A 12,293-nucleotide genomic window follows, 5' to 3' on the forward strand; every position below is an offset into this window, starting at 1 on the left:
TCTGAAACCAGAATGAACCTGGTTCTTAACTAGTTCTCTACAAAACATGTTCTGAAGAATGACAGGCCCATATGATGCTCATTGAGTAAAAGGGAAAGAAACATGGAAAATACTAAGATTTAGTCCTCTCTTTGAGATTCTCCATATATATTACAGGCTCTCAGACAGCTCAGCTGTGAAGAAATTTATCAACATGGTTTACCATTGCTTTTCCCAAACTTATTTGATCATGGGATGCTATTTATTAATAGGTTTTGGAATGAGTGACCCTTGGTTGGAAGAAGAAACAGAGAAGGAATGTTCTCCTATATCTGATTCTGCAGGCTCCCTCACTGAGATGGGTGACCTTTCAGTAATTTCGTAGACCAGGCTGGAAAGCACATGCATTATTCTCCTTATACAGGTAGCATTGCTGCATCTGGCCAGTTTACACCTGGGGTTTAGAAAAAGCTCACACATCATCAGAAACCCAGGATAGTTTGCAGGTGGAACGGAGACCTGCTTTTAAAACCTTCCTCCCTCAGAAAGAGTTGGGTGGCATGCCCTTCAATGTCACTCCCTCTTTCAAGCCTCTTTGGAGTGTGAAAACCAGCATCTGCCACTATTTTCCTTTAATCAATTTTTCCTGTTTGAGAAAAAGAGCTTTGGATTGTTGATTCTGTGCACATAAATGAAGACTATCCGAACAAGAACAGAGGTTACTTATTCAGGTACGATAGCCAGGGCGACGGCCATTATCCCTTGTGTTGGTGGGCGCAAATGCAGGCAGGGAAGTGGGAAACCTTTATAGTTAAGACATGGCTTCAAGCACCCTCCGACTCAAGGTTGCTGGCATGGGAAAGCTGGATTTGAGCAAACTAGAAGTGGGAGACCAGTTTGGGAATATATCCAGCTTTCCCTGTTTGGTCCCACGTTGGAATCACAGGGCAAACTCTAGTGAAGCCAGCAGACATTGTCCAAGTCCTGACCATCCTAAGCTGATTGCTACAGAGGATGTGGTCGGGTTGCCCAGGATGGTAGCCACAAAGGTTTTTCTTAAGTTATATTGTTATATATGGTCTGACCATTGTTCCATTTGTATATTGTCTCTCCATTTATAATATGTGCTTTGATGCTTCTAAAATATCCATCTAATTGAACTTACTGACCCTTGAAAATTTCCAGAGTGACTGCTATGCCTGCTCTGGAATACTTCTGGACAAGGACATTAATTATGCATTCTATTTTTATGCAAATGCTCGCATAGACCAATGCACACAGTTAAAGTAAAAGCACATGTTTTATCATCATGGTGTGATCCAGTTAGATGTTTTGTTTTTCTATCACACGGCATCCACTGCTGCTGAGTCCATTGGCAAGTTTAGAGAATCTGTTTTGAAATTCAGATTTGAAAACCTAGCAAACCAAACAGGCCAACCGATGTTGCCATTTCAGAGAGAGCTGCTTACCTCTCTACATGTCAACAATCTGTTTTGCTTTGTTTTCTTGTTATTTTCTTAAACATCTACTAAGGCCTTTGGATTTACTTCAGGATGGTAATCAATACACCCAAAATGCCCACCCAAAAATCTGGTATAAAAGAATTCAGCTTCTACAGTTCATTAAGAAGTAATCCTGCCCTCCTTGGCCCCTGCCGGTAAAAATCTACAAGACTTATTCCCCAAATCTTGAATGAATGAAAATGAACTGAAACGAAGTATAAGATAAGAGATCAGTAATGTAACAACTCACAGACCATTTTAATGTGTTCAAGAGATTTGGGTTTAATAAAGACCTAACCTTTTTTTGTTTTCCTTTCTGGTTACAGTTGAAATGAATAGTCAGGTTGACAGTGTAAATGACCCAACAGAGAGTCAGCAAGAAGATTAACTAATAGGTAAGTTGCCCTTGTAGTGGGATTTTCAATTGATTAAACCAGCCATGGGAAGTGTTTGTAAATGGCATATTGGATTTCCCTCAGTTCTGCCAAGTCCCACAGTGTGGCTCGAGCTAAACTTTAAAAATCCTTATACCAAATGACACAGTGGAAGGAGCCAAGATAACCCCAAGAAGCCTACCATCCTTTGAGGGGAAAAGATAAGCCACAGCATATTCAGATGTGCATTTCCCTGGTTTTCTGAGTTTTGACAACAGGAGAAAAATGTTTCCATCCATCTAACCTCCTGGCCTCCTGGAGGGATGAAATTATTTCAGCAACCACAAGCTGATTCTGAAGCATTGCTTTTCTAGAAGCTACCTGCTGTGTTGTTTAGTATATCTGTTTTTAAATCTCTACCCTAGAGAATGTGGAAAGGCACTTGGTGTGTTGAGGCAGAAAGAAGCCTGACTTGTGTCCTATGCTGTCACACCACAACCTGTGGACCTAGTGTGTCTGAACAGGGTTTGTTGAGTTAAATGAGCCTTAGGGAACTCCCCAAGAAAATCATAGGCTGGGGTCAGATCATGTTTAAGAGTTTTTCCAAACCAACATTCTAAATCTCTTAGCAGAGACTGAAATTTATCTAAAATGAGGAATAGTCTATAACCCCTTTCCATATCTTGAGGGCTGGTAAAAAGCATTAGAGAAGTCAAGCTCACTATTTTGATTCTTAGCTGAAAATAACTGGGAAACATCCTAACTGGGACGCACCACATCAATGGTGGGTCATCCAGTGTAAAACACAGTTGTGCTAGCACCATTGCCTCTCAGGACCTTCTTGTACTCCCTCCATCTTTGTGGTAGGTCTCTGTACTCACCCAGAAGGCCATGTTGCACTAGACTCTTGAGTTCCAGCATCACAGCAGAACAAAGTTTGAGAATATATGAAAGTAAACAACTGTCCTTCCCATCATAGTCTTGAACATCATTTAAAACAAATATAAGAGCATTTGTGCAACACACATATAACATAGGACTGCTAAAAGAAATAAAACTCATACAAATACGGTCTTATAAACATTTCTTTTTTTTTTTTTTTTTCCTAAACCTTGTTCACGTATTTAGAATTATCCTGCTAAGCTGCAGAAACGATATGGTAGAAAATTTTCCATTAAAAAGTAATGAAGTGAGACTAAACCTGAACAATTTAAATGCAAGTTTCTCAGTGTTACCTTACCTTCTGCCCTTTGTTGCCAACAAACTATAGACTTCTTGTCTAGAATTTTTCTGACAGGTACTATGATTTTCCTGTGTGATCAGTATCTAGATAAAGTACCCAGGTAAATATTTCCTTGGTTATTGTTAAAGTATTTTCCTTGACCATAAACACGAATACCTTTACCCAAATGAATATGTTGTCAAAACTTAAAAGTTCAAGATTAGTTTGAGGAAACTCAATTCCAGGAAGGAGAAATGACTTGCACAGGGTCACTTGGATGATCAATGGAAATTCAAACACTCCCAGGACAAAATTATTTGCTGACACCATACTGCTCCCTAAACAATAGTGAGTTGTAGTGACCAAGTTGTTACAGACAACAGTATAACCCAAGGAACTTTAGTGATTCCCAGAGAAATATTTACACAGCAGAATTTGTAGAGGTTATGTGGTAGTTCAAAAGAAGGAACCTTTAGTTCTGTGCATCACACCTTAAAGGAAATTAAAGAAATACAATGAAAACAAATTAGAATTACAAAGTTCCAAGATATAATGCAAGAAAATTTAGTGTTGTATAATTTATAATTGTAAAAAATCAGTAATCATAAATGACAAAAGGGAATGACTCAGCGAGTCAGCAGAACACTCTACAAATGTAAAATTAATTTCTCAACAAGTATCTGACATCATGTGAAGGTAGTTTAGAGAAACATGGGTCTAGAGAAACATGGCAGTCCAAGTGTGGCGGTTACGAAGGTACACTTTAAGACACTTTGTAACTTCCATTTTTACATTCTCAGAATGCTTGCTTTTGGAGTCCAACCATCCTGTAAGAAGCTCACCTCTACTATAGAATGAGGAAAGCTCTATGGAGAGAGATTCTGGAAACTGAGAGGCCATTTCAGGTGTTTTGGCCTCAGTGGATACCACCTGGAGCAGATAAACTGCCCAGCTAACTCCAAGGCTACAGGAATATGAAAAATGATAAACCATTTTGTTTTCAGCCACTAAGTTTTGGGATAGTTTGTGATGTAGCAACAGGTAACTGGAAAGGTAGGGTTTTGCAGAACATCTCCCAATATAAATGTTTAGAAATGAGAGATAAATTATAACAAAGAAATGTTTAAATACACAGCTCAACTGACATGAAAGCAAAGGTGCCAGAAATAAAGAAGAATTTGAAAGCCAAAGCAGTAGTATAGTGAGTTGAACATTCAGTAACCCTAAGGGCTGCTGATTGGTCCTGGAGGCAGAGATAAGCCCTATGGCTAGATCCTTGCATTCTAATGCCCACCTGGGACCTAGAGCCATTCAAGGGGAGATATGAAAACTGATACATTTACATAGATAAGTCTGGGATTCCCAGCTGAAGATGTTAACAAGGAGACTTCTATTGCCCAGAGTGCAGTGAGGGGAAGGAAGAAGGCTCCTATGACAGGTAGAAAACACAAATGTACCATGAATTTGATATGCAAACTTATGCCACCCACAGTCAGACAGCAATACACAGACTGTATATTTAATAGTTGATTAGAGACCAGTATCATTCCTGCTATAGATAACAAATGGAAAAGTAAACCTATCACTTGGAATTCCCATGGAAGAAAAAAAATTCTCTGAAGATGAATTCACAATTTTAAGACTTACAAAAACATATGATGAAGTGACCTACCATAAGTGAAAATCAATGGGTGAAATGACATGATGATTAGCATTATGAAAACGAGAGAGTAGAAAATTCTGAAGATTTTATAGAATAAGTACATTTAAAAGCAAATAAAGATAAAAAGCACATATAAAACTGTAAGAAAAGGGTAACACTATGAAAAATTAAGAACAATTTGAAAAAAGCCAATAAACATGTAGTGATATGAATGACACATGAGGAGACATGAGGGCAGGAAGGAGAATGATCAATGTAATTGTCTTCAGTATGCATTCTAAAAGGAGATAGTAGATAGTATTTGAAAGATAATTTCTGAGAATTTATCAGAAATTGATAGAAGTCCATGAGTTTTTAAGTTAAAAGAAGAATAATAAGTCACAAGACAGACATGTTTAAAATAAACCCAACACGGGCATTGCAGTATACTAGAGAGAATAAGAAAAAAAAAAAAAAAGGTAAAACAATTAAAGGAAAAGGAGAGTTAACCTACAAAGAAATAAGTATGGCATAGACAGCAGACTTCCCAACATCTAGAATTTAGTTCAGGAGACAGTGGAAAAATTCTGAGTCTTCAAAACATGAATAAAAACAATTGTCAGTATAGAGTTCTATAGTAAAGTTTCACTATCATTTAAGAAGATAATAACTGCCATTTTTCAGGAAAAAAAGAAAAGTTTGCTCTTCACATACCCTTTCTTTAAAAGCTACTAAAGGATCCATAATAGTAAGAAGAAAACTGAATCCAGAGGAAAGTGGTAAGGTGCAGGAAACAACTGTAAGCCAAGGAAAATGGTAAACACAAAGGCAAATCAAAATATATTTTGATTATAAAATTTATAATAATAATTAGTGGGTGGCTAAAAACAGGGTAAAACAAAATTACTACTTATGTGCTTTTTATAATACACAAAGTAATACTAAATACTTTCTATTATGAGTGTTATTTGTGAATATATATTTATATAAAAATATAAAAACATGCAAGATGATCCACACTTATCAGGGTTTGGTAATCTCTGGGAAGAAAGAGAAATAGTTTTACTCTATCAATAAATTAAATTAATTTATCTGTAAATACTTTAATTTACCTATAGTCTTTTATTTTTGAAAAGTAAAATAAAGATCGCAAGGAAATTTGAAAAATATTAGCACCTATTAAATCTGGAAAGGGAATATATTCTAGGTATGTTATACTGTTTCTAGGTTTCTTTATGTTTGCAATTTTCATTTTTAAAATTAAAATTTATAATTGTATATCTATGTATAAGAGATTCAGAAAAATACCATAAAGAAATATTCCATAATATTAACTGCAGAAGTTATCATCAATGGAGGGAGTATGTAGGATTTTTTTTCTTCTCATTTACTTTTGTCTATTTTAAATAGACACACACACACCTCAAAGAGTACTTTAAAGATTAATAGGAACACCAGAGAGAAAATTAACTCAGAGATCATCTGCTTCAGTTCTTCTAGATAGACACATAGTAATTTATGGTGATAGAAATCAGATCAGTTGCTGGTTCCAGCAGGAGCAAATAGTTGGAAAGTGAACTTTTGAGGTAATGGCAATGTTTTATATCTTGATAGTGGTGTGTGTTAAATGAATGCCTTTGTTCATACAGACTGAGGTAGTAGGCTTAAGATCTATGCATTTCCTTCTATGTGGATTAAACCACATCTTCTAAAATCTAAAAGGATAAAGACTATCTAAGACACAGTGTCTTCTCCCAAGTGGGGAACACAGCAGAGACTTAATAAGACCTCAAAGTGGTGGGATCTGCAGGTCAGCATTATGCAAATTGTCACCATTATTCCTGTGTTGAGTCCTGGAAACCAGAGTGTGTGAATGGACCCTAGAAAGGAGGACTCAGCGATCCAAGATTAGGTGTTTCAAAGAATACTTTGAAGAGTTGAGTTAATCACCCCCATCAGTGGAAACAAGTCATCAACGTAGCATACATTTATTAGATGTGATTTATATGCTCTTTAAAGATACCCTGTGCCGGCAATTACAGCTCCAATATCCAAAGCTCTTTGATAGTCAGAGAAGATATTCCTAGGCTTGTTTGAGGGGTACGAAACATTTAAATGACTGTGTTAAAAAGATATTCCTTGTTAAATCTATGAAATCTGTGATCTTTCATCTAACAAATGGTTTCTCCTTGTCTTTGCCAGGGGCACAAGATGAAGCAAAGGAACAAAGAAATGGAAGTCAATCGTGGTCCTAGGCATTGCAGGCCTCTCCTGGCCCTTGGGGGGGGGGGGTGGGTGGGTGTAGGAAGACAGGAGTGCAAGCTGCGGAGGAGGGGGGTGTGGGGGGGCAAGTCCCATGGAAGGACAGGGAATCCTTTGCTCTAATTTCTCCAGCTACATTATGTTCTGTTTACCTGCAGAAAAAAAGAAAGACAAAAAAAAAAAAAAAGAAAAAAGAAAAAAAGTTTCCTTGAACTTGGCAAAGGGCCCCACGTCAATGCGTCTTTCAGGCACTATCCCTGTAATTTCTGTTTTTTTCTCTCGCGCGACTTTTCCCAGGGTCACAGTGGCACAGTTTAACACTCACAGGTGTATCCTGGTCCCTGTCTGCTTTCTTGATTATGTCACAAAGCTGGTCGATACAGTGGTTTCTTCAAAGAAAGAGACAGAAGATGATTGTTGGTACACTGCAGGCTAAATTTCAGGAATCCTCAAGCCCAAGATCAGTATAATCCACAGATAAAGGAGGCAGAAGAGAAAATGGGCAAAATGCTAAGAAATCACTTGGAAAAAGGTCAGGACAATGAATTGAAAATGGCACTATATTCAGGGATTCCCAAGGTGCAATTCTGTACCATGTGGTTAATGAAGAACGTGGAAGGAGGATTTCATCCAGGGCAGAATGTAGAGGCGTTACCCTGAAGGCACGGCCCCCCTACAGCCAGCGGGGGCTTTCCCTTCCCAGCCAGGACTGCAGGTGCGTTCTTTGACCCTGACCTTCCACAGATCTCCCCAGGTTCATGAGGTCTTTACTGCGTGCTTCGGCATAGAGCCCACCGAGTGAGATGTGACTCTTTGGGACACAGTTGGAAGGGATGACACTCTTAGAGGTGTTTTAGTTGAGAGAGGGGGGCTGCTGCATTTAGAATCCAAACATATGCCTATGAATATTAAAAGTTCTACTTGAAATCTCTCGTTATATTTACACTTTTCATAAAAGAACCTCTTGTCTTTACCCAAGGTTTGAGGGCCCACAGACAGATTCTCATTTGAAGTTAGAGGCAATTGGAGGTCTTGCTTGCAGTTCTGGCTTGCTTTTAAATAGTCTGCTTTGTTCATGCAAAATCCAAAACTACTTTGATAGCCTGTCCCCACTCCCAGAAATCCCTTGATTATGGCCTTGAAGGAGAGCAGCAGCATTACTAAGCCAAGATTCCAGCGGTACAATGGGCACAGGATGAGCGGCCAAGGAGGAAGTCAGAAGTTGTCACAGATGTCTACCCCAGAGACGACATCAATAGTGACCCACACGAGGCACTTCCCACAGCTTCCCTAGGTTCTAAGAACAGTCTATTTTTTTCTGAGGAAACTGATATCGCTTCTTGCATATCTCGTCAAATCCACCTTCCTTATAAGGTCTTTAGAACTGTGAGTTATTTATATATATAAATATATAAATATATTTTTTAGTGGAGGGAGAACAGTAATGGATCAAATTGGGTATTTCTAAAATCAAAGGGTGTTCTGTTTTCTAAATATTCCGTGGACTTCTTCAGTTTTGCTCTTTCCTCTATGGAAAATCCACCTTCTTCTCTTTCTATGAATTTTGTTTCGGCCCTTTTGGAATTTGTTGCCCCTCTGGATGGCTTCTTTGATATATTAGAATCATTAGCAAGTTAGATTTCTGCATATGTAGTATGTTCTAACATCCCGTATTTCTAAAAAAAAAAGAAAAAGAAAAAAGAAAAGAAAGAAAGAAAACTGCTTATCAACCTAACAGCAATGATTTTTAAGGGACCTCATGATTTTGGAATGTGGCCATTTCTCTTTCTGCTGTCATTTTACAGTTTGGTATAGAAATGTATATGTCTCCTACTGCCATGAGACATGGCTTTCTAAAAAAACAAGGGAAAGTCCCATTTTACGTGATCCATGAAATGATGCCATACACATCCTGAGAGTTTCTGTATTTCTTGTCATCCTTATAACTTAATTGAAAGTTGCCATCATTCTGTGAAGGACTGGACAAGAGTGCTAAGAGCACATTTTCCAGGGACTCCCACGTTAGTGCTACTCATGCCCAGGAATGAGTTGCAGCTGAAAACAACATGACAGAGACAAGCGGGGTGGGGACTTCTTAATGGACAATGATGAAAAAGTCCCAATGTCCCTGTTAGGACCCGTGGGGACTGGAATTATTTCATTCAGGATGTTCTCTTTATCATCCACAACAGCCATTTTTATTCCTTCATTTTAAATGCGGGCGGGGTAGGAATGGGGGAAGGAGTTCTCTGCATGAGAACTGCAGGAAAAGGAAAGAAATCTTTGAGATAAAAACTAAGAATGAGGCGCGTCTCCCAGCCCCACTCCCGAATTTGTTTAAACTTTATAATTACATTGGGTTTTCATTTTTGCCTCGTTATGCCTTTTGGTTGCTATTTGGTTATGAGATTTTATCCTTAAACAATGAAGGGGCGCCTGGGTGGCTCAATGGGTAAAAGCCTCTGCCTTCGGCTCAGGTCCTGATCCCAGGGTCCTGGGATGGAGCCCCATATCAGGCTCTCTGCTCAGCAGGGAGCCTGCTTCCTCCTCTCTCTGCCTGCTTCTCTGTGATCTCCGTCTGTCAAATAAACAAACAAATAAACAAACAATGAAGTCACTTTGCATTTCAATAATAAGAGATTAAAAATCTACCTGTTGGCCAGATCGAAGACACCTCAACACAGGAAACCCTTTTTTCACTGGCGCTGTCATTGAACAGGCTATACAGTGGAAAATTTGAAAGGCAGATTGCTTCTCCTGCACATGAATCCTGGATGTCAATTTCCAACCACACTCCTGCCAGGCTATGTGGCATGACTGTGAGGGAGAGGGGGAGGGGGAGAAAGATAACCCAATATTAGTCATGTTTGCATACAGAGGATCAAAGTAGGCTCTCAACATAATACAGATGTCCCTGCTTTTTGAAATTGCATTATGCCACTTTGCTTTTATGAAAGACCTACATTAGTACCTGCTACCGTTCACCTAAAGAAATCCCCAAAGAGAGCTTTCGCTTTTAGAAAAACTGCAAGCAGGGAGAACGGCCCCGCCAAGCTCCTTCCCTGGGAACGCACTCAGCGTCTCAGCATCAAGCTGCCATAGCTTTGACCTGCATCTGTGAACATCTGTACTTTATCTCATTTTATTTTGTGCATCCATTAGCAAGATGTGCCCTATGGTATCAGAAGAGTGTCTGGGAAGACTCAAAAATATTTCCATATAAATGAATGGTAATTGTTTCTTTGCTTTACCCCATTTTGGCTTAAGGACAGGTTTCATAGGAACACTACTTGCCCAGAGCAGGGGGAACCTGTAGTCCTAATTAGAAAGGTAGTCGTTGTGAGAGAGACAAAGGGGCTTTTCCTCCAGTTAGTAACTATTCAGATGATGGACAAGTCTTCTTTCATAAAAGCTTACAAAGGAGGCATCCAAAATACTGTCTGTGATAGTGGGTCACATATTTGCCACTGCAGCTAATTGTAAATCTTTCTATGAAATACTGAAAAGCCTCTTTGTGAATTAATACAGTTCTGCTTGATGCACTTGATTTGAAATGACTTTTCTCTGTATGTGGTGCATGTCAGCTTTGCTTTGAAAAATAACAAAGTTAGCAGAATACGTTCAATATATTTTCTTGGGGAATAGGGTTTTTATCATATGATTCATTAAGGATTTGCCTTACCCTGACATTTGTGATATAAAGGAAAATCAGAAAAAAAAGTAATTTTCTTGATCAAGATATGTTTTTACTTAATGCAAATAAATGTAGTCTGTTGCTTGCAAGGGGAAAAAATGTCTTCTGGTATCTGGTATAAACTGCTAAATAGAATAATACGTGCCTCTTTTGTTAAACCAGCATTTAAAGGCTGGACTGCTTCGAAATCTGTTTGTTTCTTTTCATCTGTGCCATACACTAAGAAACTTAAACAACTGTTGCCTTCGTACTATATTTGTTAGAGCAGAATATGAATAAAATTGGTTTGAGAGGATAAGGTGGAATTATTTGTGTCTTGTGATTTTTGTTTCCTCACGTAAACGACTAATAACTCAAACTGTTCTTTTTTTTTTTTTTAAGATTTTATTTATTTATTTGACAGAGAGAGATCACAAGTAGGCAGAGAGGCAGGCAGAGAGAGAGAGGAGGAAGCAGGCTCCCCGCTGAGCAGGGAGCCTGATTCGAGGCTCGATCCTAGGACCCTGGGATCATGACCTGAGCTGAAAGCAGAGGCTTTAACCCACTGAGCCACCCAGGTGCCCTCAAACTGTTCTTTTAATATGATGTATTGGTTGCAAATTGTGTATTTAAAATTGTCTCTTTAAGGCAACTTGAACTTACCAATAGTTGTCCCTTACTGAGACTGGTCAATGTTGTGGCCATGTTTTTCAAAATTAGGGGTGCCTGGGTGGCTCAGTCAGTTGAGCGTTGGTCTCTTGGCTTCTGCTCTGGTCATGATCTCAGGGTCATGAAATCGAGGCCCGTGTGGGTCTCTGCACTCAGCCCCAAGTCTACTTGAGGTTCTCTCTCTCTCTCTGCCACTCACATGCTCTTTCTCTTTAAATACATAAATAAAATCTCTTTAAAAATTAAACTATAGCATAGTTTGTACAGACACATGTCCCAATGTATATTTTTTTTTTCTCAGAATGCTACTAGATAGCTAATTACCCTAGCAACAGCCTCTGAGGAGCAAGAAGTTGTTAAAGTAGAAGTTGTTGAGATGAAGATCATGATTTCATAAACACTGGTTCATCCTTCAGAACCCACTTTCCATTACTGGAATTCTTTCTGAGAACCTTTTATGAGCCAGTCACTGGGCTGGCTATGGGATCACTACAACCATGATCCTCAGTCTATTGTTGAGGGACTTACGATGGAATTACACAATTGTTAAAGAGTTTAGCTATGGATCAACCAAAATAACTATGGGAAAAACTCAGTGTTCTTTTGAAAATGGAAATATGTATTTCATCAAATTCCCTCCATCTCCTTCAGAAGAGATGCTTTCAGTTTTACTGTTCTAGAAGGTAATAATGAAAGTCCATCCCTTTACCCAACAAAGGTAGAGACTTAAAAGAGAATACAGTTTTTAAAACTGCTTTACCAGAGGGCATTTTTCCAATAATAAATGAAGTTCAATGAGGAAAAAATTATGGTCTTATGCCGCAATGGGCAACCTCAACACAAATGCCTCAGAGTGACTGCAAAGATAATTTGACATGATTCGAGCATTGCCAGGTGCAGTTTTTTATCTACATCCAATTTTCCATCTCTCGGCCTGTCACTCTAGTATTTCTCCCCTACTACTCCTGCC

The 12,293-nt window shown here is 38.7% G+C and overlaps 1 protein-coding gene across 3 annotated transcripts in view; it reads left to right on the top strand.

Annotated features, from left to right (window-relative positions):
* MACROD2 (mono-ADP ribosylhydrolase 2) overlaps positions 1 to 7,139 on the top strand; it is a 1,916,992-nt gene extending 1,909,853 nt beyond the window's left edge. For all 3 annotated transcript variants that reach the window (XM_080814553.1, XM_080814554.1, XM_080814555.1), the window contains 2 exons: positions 1,808 to 1,876; positions 6,922 to 7,139. In XM_080814553.1, coding sequence (XP_080670679.1) covers positions 1,808 to 1,869 — 62 coding nt within the window. In that variant the 3' untranslated portion in view covers positions 1,870 to 1,876; positions 6,922 to 7,139. The remainder of the gene's footprint in view (positions 1 to 1,807; positions 1,877 to 6,921) is intronic.
* The last annotated feature ends 5,154 nt before the right edge of the window (positions 7,140 to 12,293 follow it).

This window comes from Martes martes, assembly GCF_963455335.1.
Source record: "Martes martes genome assembly, chromosome: 9".
Taxonomy (NCBI): Eukaryota; Metazoa; Chordata; class Mammalia; order Carnivora; family Mustelidae; genus Martes; species Martes martes.